This window comes from Chiroxiphia lanceolata, chromosome 1 (genome assembly GCF_009829145.1).
Source record: "Chiroxiphia lanceolata isolate bChiLan1 chromosome 1, bChiLan1.pri, whole genome shotgun sequence".
In the NCBI taxonomy this organism is placed as follows: domain Eukaryota; kingdom Metazoa; phylum Chordata; class Aves; order Passeriformes; family Pipridae; genus Chiroxiphia; species Chiroxiphia lanceolata.
This window is the reverse complement of record NC_045637.1, coordinates 119,776,373-119,797,353: the sequence shown is the minus strand read 5'-3', so window position 1 is coordinate 119,797,353 and position 20,981 is coordinate 119,776,373. Positions and strand designations below refer to the sequence as shown.

Below are 20,981 nucleotides of genomic sequence, written 5' to 3'. Positions count from 1 at the left end.
CGTACACACAGTAGGACAACTCCACATTACTGTCCGTGGAACACACGAAATAAATGTGATCTAGCAGCCCATCAGTACATTTTCCTAAATAACTCTGGTGTTTTTACTTTCACAATTCCTGCAACACTTGTGTACCTTAAAGGGAGAGTTGATTTTACCATTTGTCCATGAACTGTTTTGGGGGAAAAAAACCAAGACAAAAACACTACCTGAGAACCTGGGTACTCCAAGGTGCTGTACCACACACAGATGAATCATTCTCATGCAGCTTACCCAACATAATTTCCTTTGACTATAATTTATTCTCAAACAAAATGTGGCTTTTGCCAAAAGGCTTTGTGCAGCACTCCACCATTATGGAACATTTCTATGCGAGCAAAACAGCTGAAGCCCAGACCCTCCACTACCAGCAGTTCAGGCAGCAGGAACACAAACACTGGCACTGCCCTTCCACGTGCAGGCTGTGTATGCAATTTATGGGGTCCCACTACTGCCTGGCTAAAGGGGATCTGCTGGGGAAAAAAAACTTGACTTGTGTCCTGTGTGGTTTTATAGGAAGTGTACAAGAGAACTGAAACACTTTTTCTCAGCTTGTTCTTAAGTGGGAAGTTCAGAGCTCATATGCTCACATTTTCCTGAAAAATTTTATGGGTGAGCAGAGAACTAATTCTTATCTCTGATCTTGTCACAAACCTAAGAACACTGTGACAGATAGGAAAGGGTTTTTTTTAATTCATACTGTTTTAAATCCTGTGCTTTTCAGGCTGTTTACTTCAAGTGCCCTTTATTCACATGGAAGGAGCAATTGCCTTGTTAGATGTTCAGTACTGCCAGCATCACAAGAAACTGTCAGGGGAGTTCCAAGTTCATACTTCCAGATTTTATTACTAAATTTATCATCAAAACCAATGAAAGATTAGCCTGTGGGTTTTAATCCTATATAGATTATATGTCTGCTGAGTTCAGCAGACATATATATGTACATATACATATATATGTATATATGCTGCTTTCATATCTTACATAAAAGAATGAAAGAAGAATTATAAAAACCTTTGGAAGATAACAGGTTCCTGAAGGTTTTTGTTCAGCTTTTCTTAAAAACCAACAAGGGGCACATTGCTGAAATATTATGCCCAGGTAATATATATGTCCTTTGGGTGGTAAAGAGGGTCACACACACGACTCTTCTGGGCTTTTCATGTCCACTGCCATCAGCTCCTTGGTTGACCCGGTCATGCCTTTCTCCCGTGGCCAGAGACAGCAAAACATAGCTTAGCTGACATATGACCTAAATCAGATTTACAGACAAATCAAATCCTCATTTTCAGAGAATTTGTTTCAAGGCTTACATTAAGGCAACTTGCAACCTAGGCTCAGCAGAGATAAATTTTTAAATCTTTTGGTATGTCGCACTTTAAAAGGTTTACCATGTCTACGGTGGAGACTGACCCCATTCAAGTCTGCCAGGGAAATGGCAGTATCACAATATATTTGAGATACATCAAAGGTATGGTACAGCAGCAAATACAAAGTGAAGAATCACCAGCTGAAGATTTTCAATGAGAAAATACTTGTAAATTAAGGATATTATTTCCAAAATGAACACTGCTTCAGAGGTAGAACAATGGCAAAATCTAAAATAAATGTTATAGCACTCAATTTTACAGACAGTATTAGCTACTTTGTCTTAGGTAATGGGGGAGAGAAGGTGACAAATTTAGAGCTGGGGAGAGACAAATCATGCAGGCTCTGATTAATCAGAACTGTCTACCCACATTTGCCTACACAAGCAGAATTAAAACCATCAAACAAGTTTTAGGGCTAGATCTCAGAGACTGCAGTGGAAATAATATGTCCTGACATTTTTAGAGTTAAAGGGATAAGGATGAATGCAGTATTTTGTCATAACAAGTCCTGTGGTCATTTGTAGAGGATATCAGAGCTCTACTTTGAGAAGAAAGAGTTAAATTACTCAGAGCTATTACATCCTGTCTGCTGCTTGGCGGGACCACATACTGTGACAGCTGCGAGCTTTACATCCTCTACAAACTGACATTTTACACACATACTGAGTGCATCACACTGTTCAGCTTGTTTTATCTATTAGCCTTAGCAATTAAAAAGGCAGCCCTTTCTCTGCTAAGAGGTGTGCCAACCCCTCTATTTTGTGTTCATGGTTAAACAGCAAACCTTTACCTTTCCATTTAGAAAGGTTCTCTTGCTAAAGGGTGTAGATATTTGCTACGTCTTCCTTTTTAAAAAAGCTTTCTTCTGTTGTGGCTGGGATTCTTTTGTTTCTTCTTAATTGGGATACAGCACAATAAATTTACATTCAGTTCCGACCACATCTGAACAACTCCACAGCTCATCCAGATAATCAAATCTGATACAAATTTAAAATAAGGATCCATTATACACGTTTATGTCATGCTGCCCACCACAGCTTCTTCCATTGCTTTAGTACAAATGAAAACAACAAATGTAAACGGTTAATCTGGATCAGAGCTGAACCTATACCTCCCCAAAAAAGAAATTCTACATTAGTGAGTCATTCCACTGCTCCATAACTACCCCCGTGACAATTATACTTTGAAGCACTCATAACAGAAAGAAAGCCTTTACTGGGTCTCGGACATCTTCTGTCACTAGTGAACTCTGTCTTCTTCCCCATTTTACAGTCCCTTCCTCTGCACTGCATTATTCCATGGTTATGGTAAATAAAGGTGAATTTCAACAGGGTTTACACAGAGGTAACTTGGTTTTCGGGTACAACACTGTGCAAGTGCCTACAGATCCCCCAGCTTCCAGCCTTACTTTCATCAATTCGATGACTTTACCTACCTATACCTATTATGTCTCAGAAAGCTTGAGGCATGAAACATCCCAGCAGTTATTTAAATCTCAGGAGGAGAAAACAGAGGTGGTCAGCTCTGCTCTTTCTCTAAATAGGTAAAACCTTTGGAAGAGTTCCCTAATGCCTCAACATCTTTCCTTCAGCAAGTTTTTTCTTTTCTATATTCTTCCACTTTCAGTTTGGTGGGCACCATATTCATAATGTCCACAAAAGAGCCACACTTGATCTGAAAAGAGCAAAATTGCCAGGGAACACCCAGCATCCAAATTTTTAATTACAACAGAGGATAATCTGATCACACCAACAAGCTGTGTATATGCTGTTAAGTCAGTTTCTGAAATTGCACCTCCCAAATCTTATGTCTGGAACAGGAGATTCTCTGCATTAGCCCTCACATAGACATGATGTGTAGCAGTACAGCATCTCTTGACACACCAGATGGCATTGGGAGGTTGATTCCCTAATCTGTTGACCAGCTGTGTCTCCAGCATGGAATTGCTAGAATTGAAAGCAAATGATACTCCACCTACCAGGGCTATAACACTTTAAATGGCCCTGCAAAAAATACTCTTCTGCTGTGTCCTAGAGTTGTGGCCAGCACTCTGCCATCTCAGGATCCCCATAAGCAGACATGTCCTTGTCATGTAGCTTGACACAAACTTCCTGGTGTCCACGAAGAGCAACCCAAAAGGTGTGTAGGGGCCATTATGACTAACTTTGATGCAATATCCTACTGAGACAGAGAATCTTTCACTGGTTGTCTGAGAGCCAAACTGGTTTGAGCCAAGAATCCATTCATAGCTCGGAAAGCTTTCTCCAACATGGCTATAAGTGACAGCTAAGGAAAAGTAATATATATTAGGTCAATCATGCAGGATACCTGCCCCAAATATTTTGTGTACTTCCTCTCAGCACATCTGGTTTAGTTTCTACTGAAAGAAATCCAGTTTGTACAGATCTGCTGCATAAATAATTATCTGAATTATCTCCTTTTTGCTTGCTTTGCACCTGGCCCTGACTAGTGCCATGTGGCAGTCCTTAGCTCTTGTACTGAAAGAGATGGCAAACAACTCCTGTTACATGTTTCCCATGATTTAGGAAGTCTCTACCTATTCCATTTCCTGGAACTCTTCTCTTTTCCAGGCTGCAAGGACACATCCATGAAAAGTCTTCCTAATATGGAAGCTGTCTGTATCACGGATTATCCCCACTGCTCTTCTCTGAAAAATTACAGTGCTAACACAACCTTCTGAAACAAGGTGCTGTCAAACACAGCTTGCACAGTAGTATGTAGTAGTATATGTTTGCTGTTTCACCCTCTATTCATTTCCTAACAGTTTTAAACATATGGTTAACATTAATGCTTCTTAACATTTGCCTTCTTGATCAGCCCTGACCTAATGCACTCATGGAACCATCTGTCATTATCTCAAAACCTTGTTCCTGAGTGGCAACACCATAATTTGACCCTAAAAATGAAAAAGAATTTACAGTCAAGTCTGTCATGAGTAACATTTAATGCAATATAGGAATCATTTTTTCAGATGCCCCTCAGCAACAAGAAAAGCTGCTATTAACATATTATACTGTTCTACAAGTTGTTTCTAGCTGTTACTATATGGCCATTTCTTGCTACACTGCAAAGTCATTATCTACTAACAAAAGTCTTAATCCTAGTCTCCTGGAATTTTACACACTTAATCTAGGATCTGTCCCATTTTCCTTTAATCCAGTCTTATGGCATGTGTATGCCAAAAGGATGGATTGTCTGTCTCAGGATTTTCCACCATTTACAGTATATTCCAAGTGATAATATCAGGTATTGCCTTTATAGATATTATGTATCTATTTTTAGCAGACAATTAATAAAATAAACAAAAAAAAAACCTTCTAAGAGTTACACAACTTCTTTTTCCCCCCCTGTTCTTTTTGCTTCAAATCACAAAGAATTTAAGCCCAGCTTTTCAAATATCTCTCAGTGTATCAAGTTTGTGGTGGGAGATCCGTACTGACCAATCTGATCTAAACAATGTTTCTACTGATCTGAGTAGGCACTTGGATCTGTAGAAAGCCAAGCCATGACAAACATAGTTTCTTTATAAGGACCTATCCAAAATGCACAGTTCTTTCAGCATAAGAAGGAGGTCAGACAGAAACCAAGGCAGTTATCTGTGCACTCCTGCTGCAGCTCAGCCTACCTAAAGGGCTGCCTTCTTTAGAACTGCAATGCTACAGTGACTGGTGTGATCATGTTGCCCTGGCAACCAATGGAGATGCTCTTTACAGATCTAGCAGACATCTGTAATTTTGGGACAGATAGCCCTGAGTTTCATTGCTCATCATTGCTGACATTTCCTGTCCCCCCCAAAAAAGCATGAAGATTATCAAAATCAGAAGTGCACTGTACAAAACTAAAGTGTGGTTAACTGGCATTACTGCTATGTTCCACCCCTTTACCTCAGTTGCCTGTCTGATACTGTTGGAGTACAGATCAGCACATGAGAGTCTGCCACGCAGTCTTAGAGTGTTTTGATTTACAAAAAAAAAAAAAAAATCAAAGAAGAAAGATTGTACACATACCTTCAAGACAGTCCACTGCTCTACCACAATTGCATCATAGCCCTGCATGGTTTTACTGTCTTCCGCAGGAACATCTTCAAAGAGAAATACTCCATCCATTGTCCCGTGTAAAGACTCTGTGAAAACACAGGATTGATTGTAAGCTTTATGGAAGGCATTCCTTGTGTAGTGAGGCATCTGAATTTATTAATAACATATTCTTCCAAGGATGTTACTAAAATGTTCACAGACGTTCTCTAATAGTCCAGCTCTATTAACCTTTAGCAGTTTTTAAGAGCAATACTACTCTCTAATAGCAAACCTTGCTGTCCACTCTTATTCCACAGTTTGTCACCAAAAACCACAGCTCTCCCATACTGAGCAGGCAAAATTAATTCAGTCCTCAGTTTAGCAGTACTGCTCACCTACTTGAAGTTATAAACGCACTAAACACCATGTATTAAGTCAGTGTGTTATTTTCAAGGGTTGTTCAAAGTATACTGATTTGTATTATGATATTTATTATATATATGACTATATCTATTCATTCACAGAAGTCAGAACCCTGCACATGGATCAGCCACTGCATCTCAGTGAGCTAAATGGACTAAGGATGATCTGGCATATCTGAACAGTGTGAAAGAAAAGATACATTCATAACTATTTAATCAATTTATGAAGGCATTTTGACCATCTGGTTTAGTGCTTCTCTATTCTCATTTGCATTCCCAACACATTCAGCCTTTTTTCAGACAACACATACCCCTAAAGTTACTCGAGCAGCACTTTCTCCTTCAACTTAACTGAATACTCCATAATCAGCTCCCATACGCAAGAACTCGTGTTTCGTCAGCTCTGTGATGTAACAGAATCAGAATAACTGAAAAAACACGCTTACCTTTCTTTGTTAAAATAAGCTAATTGATGAAGCAACAGAATTATATTTAGAAAAGCTGTAAATAAGCAGGACTGTATTCTTTATAAACAGAGAAAACTCTTCTCACGTTGTCACAAAGCATCTTTTTCAGCCTTTCTAGTATGAATAATATATTTACCCTGTATGACTGATTATAAAGACCTTGCTTACGCCCTCCCCAGGTTTTGTCTTTTGAATGATAATTTCCTTACATTTTTAGGAAAACTATGTTCCTTGCACTGGTAGGATACATGTTTTTGAAATGCAGTCACACATGCCAAAAGGACAGATTCCTGAACTGATAGGAATCTTCTGGATAAGCCTGCTTAGGTGTTTCATCGGGTCCTCCTGACTTCCTGGTGGATGTTATGAGGTCAAGAAATGCCAGCAGGAAAGCATTGCTGCCTCCAAGGGAAAACATACATCAAACTCAGAAACAATTTTCACAAAAGAGGCAATGAAGAGGATTGAGGCTTCTTATTTCTTGCAGACACAATCTCAGTCAACATCTTCTGATGTCATTACATGATCTAAATCCAATTTATTATCTGGAATAACAAATTTGTTGTGGGCAAAGCCCACAACTGACCAGATTCCTACATTTGGAGGAATACATCTACACACGCGCACTGTAGCAAGACTCTTGCTGCAGGTGTCAAGCCCCCCTGCTTCTACTTGCACTGTCCCCTACTCTCTTTTGCTACAGTTGCAGTCAAGTCATTAAGTTGCAAGTGAGGAGATGCAAATACTTGTCTCTAAATTAACACAGCATATTTATTTGTAGTTCAGTTGTGAAGGAAAAAAGTTGTAAACCAATTACTAGAGATTCTCCTTGAGATTGTGTTGGGAGACTGAAAGAAGAAAAACACCGTCTACTTTCACACTGTCTTCACAGGCAGGTTTCCTGCAACTCTATTTAGAATAAAGAGAGACGAAGACTCCTCACCACTACAGCAAGCCAGTATTACACATTGCTCCAAGGAGGATGAGCTGGACTACAAAGCAGTAACTCCTGTCATATAGGCAGATTTCTCATCCAAGTAAAGAGAACAGACATTTTTGTTGTGAAATAACAGGTCAGATCACTAAGTAGCTGGGTTACAGGTCTGAAAACACAGGCAGAGTAAGCTTGCTATGGGTACAAGCTATAATTATCATATTCCATTCAAAAAAGGCACTTTTTTGAATGAAAACTAGACCTGACATTGCAAAGAGGGAACTTCTGTGCAGTGTATCACATTCCAACACCCAAACCCATACCCAAATCTATTTTGGGACGCACAATGTACAAAAAACCCTTTAATTTCCAAAGCAGGGATGACAGGACAGCATCTAAGACTGAAAGCAGAAACCCATAGATCCCTACTAGACACAGACATCCAGATCTTGCCAGGGGGAGCTTTATACGGCACCAGTGCACTGCTCCTGTGTTGTGAATTCTCTTAATGAAATTCGGTGTCACACTGTTGGCACAACTGCAGCTTGAGCTCACCCCACGCATTTGCCAGCTAATTAATAAGCGATCAAAACACAATCAGCATGTGTGTGTTTACACTCCCTCATAAATCATCCTTTGTGGTTTATTCTGCTGCACATTCCACTCATGCAATTCACAGCTTCCACATATGTGAATATCACGGCACATATGTAACGTTTTAGAAACTAATAGCTGAGCTTGTGAGACCCTACAGGCAGCAGACACTTCCACTGTGACAGTGCTGGGTTTATGGTTGGACTCATGACTTTAAAAAGTCTTTTCCAACCTAAGTGATTCTATGACTTTGCTTCCTTGTTGGATGTACAGTGATTACTCTTGAAGGCTACATCCATCAATCCTGTAATCCGTGGATTTTATTTTTTTTTTGCTAGGAAAGAAACCTATAGAAAATAAGAAGACTGTGAGGGAGGAAACGATGAGGGAGAGACAGCTGCTGTAAATGTAAAGAGCACTGTCTGTTCAACAGAGTGATGCTGGTGGAAAACTCAAGAAACTGGTTGATGATGCTCAAGATTTTCCCTCTTAACCATAACCAACCTCCTCTCTACTTGTCATGCCACAGTGTTTTAAACTTTCATGCCATGAAAGCACACCTTCCAATTCTCACACCTTGGCTGTACAACTTCCCTTTTACAGGCTATCTACCACTCTGGAGAGAAAAGGGGAGGTAAAGAAAACAATAATTGGATCATTAAGTTCTTTGCATGTGAAGCATTTGGGATGCAGAGAATAACTGGGGGAAAGGAAAAAGCAGCAGAAAGTAAGTTAACAGGGTCATCTTTTGGAGAAAAGGCATGCATAACCCACACTGTGCTGTCAGGATCAGTAGGAATATCAGGGAAACTTAACACAGAGGTGTGGAAAGACAAGAAGATGGACAGATGCACTGAGTCTGTCTGTAGTATTTATCACACGGGTACTCCAGATCTAAAAGTAACTTCAGTCTATACACACATGTTCTAGAGCTGCCCCACTAGGTAAGGTGCACATGATCTAACAGTTTTATAGACTCATAGAATAATTCAGGTGGATGGGGACCTCAGGAGGTCTACAGTCCAACCTCCTTCTCAAAGCAGGTTTCATACAAGTACAGACCAGACTGCTCATGGGTTTATCTAGTTGCATCTTCAAAATCGCCAAGGATGGAGATGGCACAATTTCCTGAGCAGCTTCTTCCGGAGAGTGACTTTTTTCCTGATGAGAAAGTGGTTTTTCATATCCAACAAGGACCCCTCTTATTTCAATTTGTGTACATTTTTCCTAATCCTTCTACCACACACCACAGTCAAGAGCCTGGATCCACCTTTTTGACAGTCTCCTCCCAGGCACTGCCAGGTCCCCCAAAGCTGTCCCTTCTTTAGGCTGAACCAATCCAGCTCCTTCAGTCTTCCCTAACAGGACAAGTGCTCCAGCCACTGACTCTCTCTATTTTGCTTACTCTCTGCTAAACTTGCTCTGGTTTGTCAATATCTTCTTCGACCTCTTTGAAAGAGGACCCAAACCTGGATACAGTATGTGTTCTACATGCAAACTAATGAGCACAAGCAGAAGAGAACAGTCACTGCCTTCTATCTACTGGCTACATTCTTGTTGTTACAGCCTGGTATGCTGCTGCCTTCTCTACTGCCAGGGCATACTGCTGGTTCACCTTCAGCTTGCTGACTGCTAACATCACCCTGGACCTTTCCATGGAGCTGCTACCCAGCCAGGCAGCCCCCTGCCTGGATTAGTGAAAAGGCAGTGTCCCTTCCCAGAGGCAAGACATTTGTCCTCATGGAATTTCAGAAAGCTCCTGCTGGCATGTTTTTCCAGCCTGCCCAGGTCTGTCTGGACAACAGCCCAGTCCTCAAGCACATCAGCTGCACCCCTGAGTATGGGACCATCCACAAATGTGACACGAGCAAGCCTCGTTGCCTGCTCTGCATAACTGATAAAATTGTTAAACACAACAGGTCCCAGGACAGATCTCTCTGGTACTCCACTTGTTACTCCAGGTAAAGAGCAACCTATTATCCATGACCCTCTGAGTCTAAACATGCAACCAGTCTTTTACCCATCTAGGTTGCACGGTCCTAACTTCGATACAAAAATATTGTGGGAGCCATAGTAAAATTTCCTTAATGAATTCACCCAAAATGACATCTAGTGCTTTCTCTTCATCCACAAATCCAGTCATTTTATCACAGAAGACAATCAGTTTCAAGTATGTTTTACTCTTATTAAATCCATGCTGACTGTTCCCAATCACTGTCTTCTTCTTCATGTGTCCAGACACATTCCAAGAGGACCGACTCAGTGACCCAACCAGAAATTAAGTGAGGTTGACCACCCTGTAGGTCCCTGGTTTGTCCTTTCAGTCTTTCTTTTAAACATGGGTGCAACCTTTGCCTTTCTCAAGTGTTAAAAACCTCCCCTGATCTCTATGATCTCCCAAAGATGACCAAGGGTGTCCTTGTTATAACACCGGCCAGCTCTCCCAGAACTCTTAGATGTAGTTTGGTCTCAGAAACTGAGGCACTCTATACTGATCTTCATCCACTGCTGCTAGTCCTGCAACCTCCTTGAACCTTGCCTCGAAACTCAGATGCCTGAAGACTGTGTCTGTGAAGACTAAGGCAAAGGAAGCACCAAGTATTATCTAGATGTATCTTATCTCTTTTGCATATCCTGATGTAGGATGAGGTGGATTGTAACACAAATCCTACTGACTATATAGGTTTAGGCCTACATCCCCATTGATTATAATGGCACTTTGGGGTGACAACTCATACACAGATACCTGCAGGACAGATGCCTATATTTATTCAGCAGAAGGTTACCCAACCTGTCTACAAAGATCAGCCATCTAAAGCTTTAAATAGTGAGTTGGTTTTTCCAGTTTCCACTGTTTCTCATGCAAGGTATTTCCTGATTCTGATGCAGCTATATTCTCTTTTGGTAATCTCTTTTTTAACAATATTTAGCTCCTGAAACTTTGCTTAATTTAAAAAAGTCCTTAGGACTTTCAAATTCTAGTTCATTTGCAGTAGGACAGTAAGGAATGCCAATAAATCAAAGCATTTTGACTTATTCTGCCATTTGTAGTATCATTTCTCAATCTCTAATCTTGAACTTCACTCTTTCTTGAAGAAAAGGCTCCAAAAATAAAGGTTGCAATCACTGTCCTTCTTCTGAAAATGTTCCATTACCACTGCATTTTTTATTAAGGCATCCTACTGTGTGCAAAAAGCTATTTTCACTGGCTTGTATAAATATTTGATGTAGCTCGATTGACAAAAAGCTATTTTGATGTTCTTGCTTCTGATTTCCAAGAAGTATATGGGGAAAGATTACTTACTTTACCATGACAGCTGTCCTAGTGGGTGACAATTTCCCCCTTGTTGTCTTTAAACTACAAATTCCCCTTACCTAGGAAACTAACCTTTAGGCTGCTGTTGCTCTCAATGAGGAAAAAACTAGCTCTCTGTGGCTTTATGTGGCAAGTGACCTGACTGTTGGCCTTTGCTTCAGATTTGCATTCCTCCCTCCTTCTGAATCTTTTCACCTTCAGTACACGCAGAGAAAATAATTCCATATGGACGACAGCAATCCCAGCCACTTCAGTGGCTAAGGTGACGACAATCGGTCAAACGCATCACTGGTTCATCTTTGTCGGAGGCAGTGCGAGTATAACAGAGACCATCAATCTGGCCCTCTTAAAAACCTGACTACTTTCCCCTGCCAAGCAACTCACGTTTTCTTTCATTTGCTTTGTGTTTAAGTACTGTCAATGTTTCCTGGTTGGTTGGCTGGCTTTTTCTAAGTTTGAAAGGCAGAAAATTCACAGACAGGATAGAGAAACAAATACAAGAATGCCGGGCATTTAAAGATGTTCAAAACAACTAAAGACAAATAGGCTTGTGATTACTCTGTTAAGGTATCAAAATACAACCTTGAAGAGGTTTGACTCTTCCTGCCTTCTCACACTGCTGATTGGAGACTTGCAGTCACAGGAAAGGAGACCCCACCTGCTACTTCCTTTCCATTTGGCAATAATCTGTAGCTTGCTGCTACAATCTCCACTTCTCACTAGAAGAGGGTAAGGGTGAATTCCTATGATCACTTTAGATCATTAGGCAGGACTAGCTTACATCTGGGACTACAGGCAGGATTACCAATTACAGTCGGATGAAAAACACCAGCAAGTAACTCAATTGCAAATTTAAATAAATAACTGTTATCTGTCAGCATAAGAACATTCAAGAACCAAGCATACTGCTGTTCCTGACTTACTAGCAAAATGTGAATACATTTAATATATGGTGTAACTCTTTATGGTTTACATATTGTGATTTGTAATTGTGTTATATTTCTGTTTATAATTATCTGCTACAATAAGCAAAAAGAAACAATTGTTATCAGTGAACTTTAAAACTCTTTTAAAGACTAATTATTAAGCTGTTAGCAGAAGGAAGAAACAGATTTATGACTGCTGACAATCTGGAAATCTTCACTTCATTGGGTATTCCAAGGACAAGGGGGAGAAGAAGAAGATAATAACCCTGCTTGTAAGTCTAATAAGCAAAATAATGAATTCATACTTTAAGCCAAAAAGAAAATCAGCTCCCAGAACAAAGAAATGTGATATAACCAATTAAAGAAAGTACGCTGATATTACCTTAATTTGGAAGAGGATTAATCAGTGAATAAGACTAGCTATGAAGAGCAAGATAGGCTGCAAGGAGCTGAGAAGCCCTCAGCCCCCACTTCTTCCCTCCTCCTTACCCTGTGTTGTTTGATACTGATTGGCATATGAATGAAAAAGGTATTCCATTTCTCTGCAGCATAAGAAAAAATTAGGATTTAAATGATAAAACAGTTAACTGCAGCTGATAGTAACTCACAGATGTTCTTAGTAATGTTCTTCTAATAGCATAACACACTTTCAGAAACCTTGTTCCAGCTTTTTGATTTTGAAACCTGTTCTTCTTGTGACTGTAAAATGCTAACAAAAATGTTTACTAATTTTTCACTTTCAATCTCTAATCTGACTTAATCCTGAATCTGTCCACTTTTACATAATTTGTTGTCCTGTTTGCATTGAAACTTTAGTGTCATCATTCAAGCCTACTTCATCTATGTTCACAGGCAGTTATCCAGCAAACCTCATTCTGGTATCCAAGTACATTAACTCCCCCCAGGCCTCCGTTATGTAAATTAATTCCAGAAGTTTAAATAACTGAAAAAATGCTGTGTTTAAATCATTTTAGAGTTCACTGATAAGCAGATTTTATTTAAAAAACCACATTGAGCCTGATAGAGTCAATTAGGTTTGCCTCTGTGAGTCGCAATTTATATACAGAAAGTAAATGACCATTTGTTTTTAAGCAAGTTAACTAGCAATTACAGGCTTTCCAGGAAGCTGTGTGAAAGCATTCCATCAGCTGAACTTTAGACCTTCCTTTTTTTGATACTTGTTTGTAAAATGAAAAATTAGGATTGCCTGTTAATTTCCTGATTGACTTTTACCAGAACTGACTCATACTACTGTGTTTTATCATGGGTCTTGAAATTCTGACCAGCAGCAAAATGGGAATAAGATGCTTGGAAGCAGTTCCCCTATAATTTTGAGGGACAAATCTTAGTAGCAATGTCCAAGCTCTGAGTTACCACATTCCTTTTAAAGAATGCAAAACAAACCAAAATTAGGTGAAAGATTCAGTCATAAGCACTTTAACCATGAAGTATACCAGTCACATAATTTTCCAGTAAAATTAATCCAGCTGTAACTTCAACATTTTTGTGTTTAAGTACTTCTCTTCAGTTGTTCTCATGGTTCCTTGGTTATGTCTCTTGGATCCCTACTATGCACCAAAGTCTGTCTTTGTACAGCAGGCTTATCTTCAAAGCCATGGTGGCCACAAATATAGTACAGACTGGCTACAAGTATTAGGTTGGATTTAGTGCCACATTTTCACAACATGCAAAAATCTGGGGGGTTCTAATCTTTTTATATTAAGACCAACATTTATCCATCACTCTAGCTAGGATAAAACAAAAATAGGAGACAATTTTGTAAAACATGGTGCCACCAGGGTGGAAAGGCCCTCTGCAAGAACTGGGAGTAACTGACCACTTGCTGGCCAGATAAAACTCAAGAGTCCTTATGCTGACCTGAAATCAGATCCAGATGCAGTGTGTGGCCAGACAGCTAAGAGGAAAGTCACTCTTCTATTTATGTCATCTGCTTTACAATCTTATTAGTTTAATTCACTTTACTTGCTACTGTTTATTAACTCTCTATATTTCCACAATTACAAGATCATCTCTAGTATTGTATTATAAAATACAATACAAGATCTGTTTTCCTTATTCAAATGCCAAAATGTTTTCTGTGCTTTCATTCCATTTCACTGAAAGAGGCTGATCTAAAACAAATCTTCCCCAAGCCTATATTAAAGCACCTCCCAAATATCTTCTCTTCAAAGATAATGACCTCTATTAGAGGAAAAGGAAAATAATTACAGCATAATGCTTACTGTAATTTCCATACCATTTACCATTCCAAGGCTGAAGATGCCGTTTACCAATGAGCCTCCTTTCCTGAAGTGATCTGTCATGTGCTCCAGCCAATTTGCTTCTAAGCTGTTGACAGTCTGCCCATTCCTGGAGATCCTCATAGGGATAGTCACTGTGTAATACTGGCTGCACTTTTGTGGGGTTTTTGGCTTGTTGAAGAGAGCGAAGATCTCTGCTTCTACCAAAGAGTGAAAAAAATGGGGTAATGCAACAACCGTATCATAAAATTTCAGCTGAAACAATATAACCCACTGTTTGCCCTTTCTAATCACACTGTGCAACTGCAAAAAATTCTTTGAGATGACGTTATCTCCTTAATACATTTTTGCAGTAGGGTCCCAAAACCTAATACAGTATTTTGTTTGCTGTTATAGTATTTGTTACTCATAATGGATTCACTGTTGATAATAAAACATTTAGAGACAGTAATACCTGAGTACTAATGCAACACTCGCCTATAGGAGCTATCAGTTCAAATATGAAATCTTACTGCAAATTTAGAAGGAATTGCAGTATGTAAATCATAGCCATTAAAGTATTAAATAGCTTGGGTTTGATAACACCATGTCATGGAACCAGCCAACAGCAGTCTCATCTCAAGAAAATGCAATGAATCATTCACATAGAGACTATGCTAGCTGGTTCATTGATTTACTCTGGGTCTGAGCCAAGATGTGACATTAACACAACAGTAAATGAAATTTAAAAGTGGAATTGTGAAGGGTCTCACAAATGAGAACATCTTCTAGACTCCATATCTCCTTTAGTATATCATAGAAGCAGTTACTGTAGGCAAAAGAGTCATTGCTGACAGCAAAGCTGAGCTTTCACAGCCCTAGAGTGAAATCAAGTTTAAATGCAGATAATCCTTCTCAGAAGGGTGCAACTGTCAGTAAAATAACTAATAAAAAATTGGGCACATTATTACTTATTACTGGACAAGGAAATAAATGGTAAAACTTCTATTGACTTCCAAATACCAAAAATTCTCCCAAAATATATTAATATAAAATGTAAAGACATTATAAGAAATTCCTTCATTCAATAAGCTCCTCTTGTTTCCAAGCTATTATAGTCTAACCTCAAGTAAAAGAAAGAGATGTCAAGACAAAGGTTACAACTGCTCTCTAACAAACGTCACTGAGCAAGAAGCAGTGTGTAAATTGAAAAAGATACCAGAAGGGAGATGCTCAGAAACAGGCTGGCAGCACTTGAAGAGAAGAGCTGGAAGCTCACAATGCAACCAACACGAAAAGAGATCTAAGGATCACAGACATAAACCATAACTCAAATAGAGTAAAAAGGAATAAATGTTAATGTGAGTCGTCTTGCTGTTTACCACTTGTTTAGAAAGAAATTACAATAATCCCAACTCAGAAGAGCACACACAGAAAGTTCCTCTGATCGTTTCCTCTGAAAGTTTCTTCTGATTCTGACCCCCAGAACAGACTCATGTTGGAAAGGGAGATTTTCCTTTTGTATATTAAGACACTAATACAAGAAGCTTGATATGACCCAACAATGTGCGCTCACAGCCCTGAGAGCCAACCCTATCCTGGACTGCATCCAAAGCAGCGTGGCCAGCAGGTCGAGGGAGGTGATTCTGCCCCTCTACTCCACTCTGGTGAGACCCCACCTGGAGTGCTGAATCCAGCTTTGGGGTCCCCGGCACAGGAAAGGCATGGATCTGTTGGAGTGAGCCCAGAGGAGGACCACCAAGGTGATTATGGGGATGGGGTACCTCTCCTATAAGGAAAGGCTCAGAGAGTTGGGGCTGTTCAGCCTGGAGAAGAGAAAGCCTGGGGAGACCTTAGAGCACCTTCCAGTACCTAAAGGGGCCTACAAGAGAGCTGGAGAGGGACTTTGTACGTGGGAGTGGAGTGATAGGACAAGCAGTGATGGTTTTAAACTGAGAGAGGGCAGTTAGATTAGATATTAGGAAGAAATTCTTCATGGTAAAGGTGGTGAGGCATTGGAACAGGCTACTCAAGGAAGTTGTGGCTGCCCCATCCCTGGAAGTTGGATGGGTCTCTGGGCAACGTGGTCTACCGGAAGGTGTCCCTGCCTATGGTAGGGGCTTGAAAAGATATGATAAAGTACCTTCCAATCCAAACTATTCCATGATTATACTAACAACAGCAAATCATGGAATTGAAAATCTGTAGGGAGATGGTAGGTTGGATTTGACACTGGGTTGTTACCAATATGTATTTAAAATGTGTGGGAGTCTTCCCGTGTCGACTTGGTTTGTCACTGCATAATACACCAGTCTAACCCAAGTCACTACTGACAAGAGTTTTCACCTGAAAACCTGAATCCTGAATCCTCCAGCATGGACAAAGACCTTCTAGGTAACACAGCACTTTTGGACATACTGTTGAATATCTGTGCCTTGCTCACAGGCAAATATTTTTCAACATGCTTTGAAGAGCCCTTTAGTAACAGGGAAAGAGAATGAGCACTACAAAACATTCAGGAATAAAGTGAAGATGCATAAAAATAACATTTAAAAATGTTAATTAAAAAAACAAAAATTAAGAACAAATTTAGGATCCCACAAATACTAAGAAATTTTAACTTTTTTCCTGAAGTTTAACATAGGGAAGAAGGAGTTTAAGAGTGGTAACGTCCTACGGAACACATAGGGAAAAAAAAAAAGCAAACCACCACCTGATGCTTTCAATCTTCACGTTCCCAAGGAAGGATGGAGAACTCGTGCCAAAAGTTGAAATACATTTTCCATGGGAGGAAAAGGGAGTGCTGTAATAACAAAAATTCATGCAAGAGTAATAAAGAAATCAGCAATGTTGTACAGGATTTGGGAAAATCCTACTGTAGACGAGCTGTCACATAAAACTGCCTTCTCAGACCTTCAGTCTTGGAAATTATTTGCATAACTCACCAATTAAAAAAATAAATGAAAAATAAGCAAAGCCAAAAAGCACACACAGAAAGAAAGATAATTGAGGAAACTAAATGCATTTTTAAAATAAACCCTCTTATCTGGCAAATCAGTCGCTGTAATAAAATCCTGGTGTGTTCCAGACAAAAGCTGGAAAGACTGAAAGTAATCGTCTTCACATTATGCAGAAATATAGTGAACATGGTTACTCGTAGTAAAAGAATTTCAATGTTCAGTATGGAGAAGAACAGCATCAAAAAGATGATTAAACTTCCTAAGTTAACTCTCATAGCATATATAAAAAGAGAAAGAACTGGTCTGATTAGACTTGGAGATAACTAATTTTTAACTATAAAACTAAGAGAAGTTTTTATGTGTAAGATTCTAGTGTTGTGATGACCAGCCCTTAAGGGTGTAAAGCAGAAGAAATTGTTCAAACAATAGCTGTGTTTTTACCAAATCTGGGTGCCCCCTTGCCCAACAAAAACTGAAGAAAGTATAGTGAAAGGTTACTAGAGCATGATCCAAATTTGATGGTGAAAAGCTGATTACACCAAACCGCACCGGAAACCAAGACAATAGTCCAAGGAGAGTACAACGCAAAGTCATTCTTGGTCCTACATAACAATTCCCACAGGGGTAGAATTGTTTGACTGAATCCATGTAAGACTTAAAGAATAGGGATAAATTAAAGTCAAGGACAGTACCAGCTTTAGAAATTCCATCTACATTCCCCTTGAAGAGATTTGTAGCTCATAAGGAAATTAAGGAAAACGTAAGAGAAATCAGCGTAAACACGGTTTTCTTGGATTTAAACAAATATAGGAAAGAAAAGTATTTTGAGGTTTAAACTGGAAATGAGGAAAGAACCTTTTTTTTGATCCCTTTTAATTTTCTAAATTACTCTGGTGTACATCTTGTTTTGAACTACAGTTCTTGCTACAGAAGTAACCCCTGAGCATCAAACACCTTATGGAAGTTATTTTGGGACCTCAGATGAGACTTGTGGTCTTTGATGGCATTAAATGACATTTAAAAAGTGGAAAGCATGCCTGAGGAGAAAAATATGTCAAAGAAATGAGAGAAAAAAACTAGTATACGGAGAAAAATCTTAAAAACAAAAAAAAAAGGAGAGAAAGAATTGGAAGGCAAATTATTAGGAGCCCCATTACCGAGACGATCTTTATTATGAATTAGCAAATGTAAGTCACTAACAAAAATAACTGCTGATTTCCAGTAATTACAATTCTGACTGTAGCACTGACCCCCAGCCTGACGATAGAATACTAGGAGACTTCAGGGTCCAGATCACATATATTCCTGCTGTTCCTGACATGGTTTAATTCCAGCTATGTTCACCTGCTACAAAGGGGCTAACTGTGATAAGGCTTTGTGACTTATTCCTTCTATTGCTGCAAAACCTTGTCAGGCAGATTAGCAGGGCTTTTTACTCAAACAGACAAAAAGGACACAAAGATCAAGAGCTCTCAGGGTATAGCAACAAATAGAGAGATGAACCAATTCAGCCAAACAGACAAAAACAAGTCTTTACACTCAGGCATACATATGGGCCACAACAAAGCTGCACCTGCTTATATCATCTCTGCCATCTGAGTTATGCTCAGTTGTTGTGAACTGTGTAACCATGCTGAAATCAGGTTAAGTGGCTCATTTGGGGCATCTTTTCTTCACTATCACAGTGGTAATGTCCCCCCTGCATCCCCACCCCCTAAAGGAGCTGGGAACATAATTGAGGCAATTTTAACTTGGCTTTTATGTAGGAGAGGTCACTACAATACTTACTGCCAGTAAGTGGTTTGAAACATCGTGCTGGTGTTTCATTCTCTGCTAGTCCATTCATCTTGTCTGCTGCTCCTCTTACACTCAGGTTCGCGTGTTGAAACTGTTCCTCGTTTCCCTTTGCAGACTTGAGATTCAGCTCTTCAGCAGCCTGTCCTTCACCTCTACAGCCCTCTCTGGATGTGGCACATTGGTCAGCACTTTCCTCACTCTGTGTTGAAGTACTGCATCCATTAATGCCATCTATTTTCTCGCCATCCGGTGAAGCATGATCCTCAGGGTAATTTGAAACATTTTTATTATCTTTTGATTGCACAGAGTTGTTACTGGCAGGTGTCAGGGAGGCGCTGACAAGACAGTTCTTTTGGGAATGGTACTGAGGTATAATTCCAACAAATTTCAAGCCTTGACTTGCAGCATCTTGAATCTACAAGTTGAAGAAGATTAGATTTTTAACTGTCAAGCTGTCTTAGCTAAATAGAAACACAGAAAATAACACCCTTCAAGGCAGCAAGCATGTCATTTTACTACTTTTGTCCACTACCACAAGAAATTGTCATGTTGCATTTACATAAAAAGTTATTCTAAAGAAGCAGAATGAAAAGATTCCTACACCATCTGAAATAATGTGAAAATGGAGGGGGAAAAAAAGGAAAAAAGGGGGGAAAAGAGAGAGAAAATGCCTACATATTTCTTTACAAGAGATAAAAGTATCTGTTTGAAAAGCTTATTTATTACAAATTACTCAAAGTGGTATTTCTTACAAAAAGAATTTTAGTATCATTCTCAATAAGTCAGAGACTTATTATTACATCGGCTGTATTAGGTGTGTGATTATGACATTTATGCAAGGAAAGGATTATTAATTAACTGTGCTATATGCATTATTATAACAACAGTTGTTGTTTGTCCTATTTTGGATTGAGAAACAAATGGCAGACTTTCACATGATGAGTAAATAAAAGCAAAGTTATATTAATACACCATTTTTGGGAAGATACAGAACTCAGAATAGAAAATGGCATTGTGACATAAGCTAAGAAGAAGGAAGAAAAATGAAACTAAGAGGCTCTATCACAAATCCTTTACACTTCAGGTAAAGGAGGAAAAGGAAGGAATCAAATCACAAAAGATCCTAAGAAAAAACACATTGGGCTAGTAATAATGACAGTTAGACAAAGCCAGAATTAACTAACGAAGGCTTGAGACAAAGCAGAAAGAGAAATCTCTTTCAGGCAGACTCAGCACTACGGATGCACCATCCACTCCAGTCACCAGCCTCACACCCCTCAAACCCAGGAGAAGCTGCAGTGCGAGACAGACTTCTGTGAAAACATATGAGTGTCTACTGCTTCATTTATCAAAATCAATCACTGAAATGAAAAGGTTTCCATGTAATGTATACTCTTTGTATAATGCAAAGTCTAAATACACATATATGTTTCAAAAATAAATGCCTCGAGAATGGAGAAATTATTTCACTTTCTCTGCACACCATGTAATTCAAGAGAGTTAAAGTGTTTTGATTATTCTTCTATGCTCAATTTAGTATCAACCTAGAAGAAACAGGTCAGTGAGGGGGTTTTTCAATAGAAAGTAAAGAGGAAGAATTTTGTAAAACTTTTTTTTTTCTTTTTAATTTAAGAGGAAGTTCATGTTTGCATCTTTTCTATCCAGATTTTTTTTTTTTAATGAATCATTTACTTCCTGGTAACGTGTTACCTGACCAACAACAAGAACTTCCTCTTTCAAACTACTATTACATTTTCCATGTTAAATTAACGCTTGATTTCATGATCACAGGAACTTAAAACAGAGGTCTCCAGGAAACAAGGCAATGGTCTTCACAGGTGTTTAGCCTGGAAAACATGGGATGCTGACTTAACTAAAG

General features: G+C 39.2%; 1 protein-coding gene across 3 annotated transcripts in view; it reads right to left on the bottom strand.

Annotated features, from left to right (window-relative positions):
- RFTN1 (raftlin, lipid raft linker 1) overlaps window positions 1-20,981 on the bottom strand; it is a 98,058-nt gene that overhangs the window by 12,825 nt on the left and 64,252 nt on the right. For all 3 annotated transcript variants that reach the window (XM_032675492.1, XM_032675471.1, XM_032675481.1), the window contains exons 5-7: window positions 19,094-19,517; window positions 14,363-14,566; window positions 5,438-5,553 (exon numbers count right to left, since the gene is read on the bottom strand). In XM_032675492.1, the coding sequence (XP_032531383.1) occupies window positions 5,438-5,553; window positions 14,363-14,566; window positions 19,094-19,517 (744 nt within the window). The remainder of the gene's footprint in view (window positions 1-5,437; window positions 5,554-14,362; window positions 14,567-19,093; window positions 19,518-20,981) is intronic.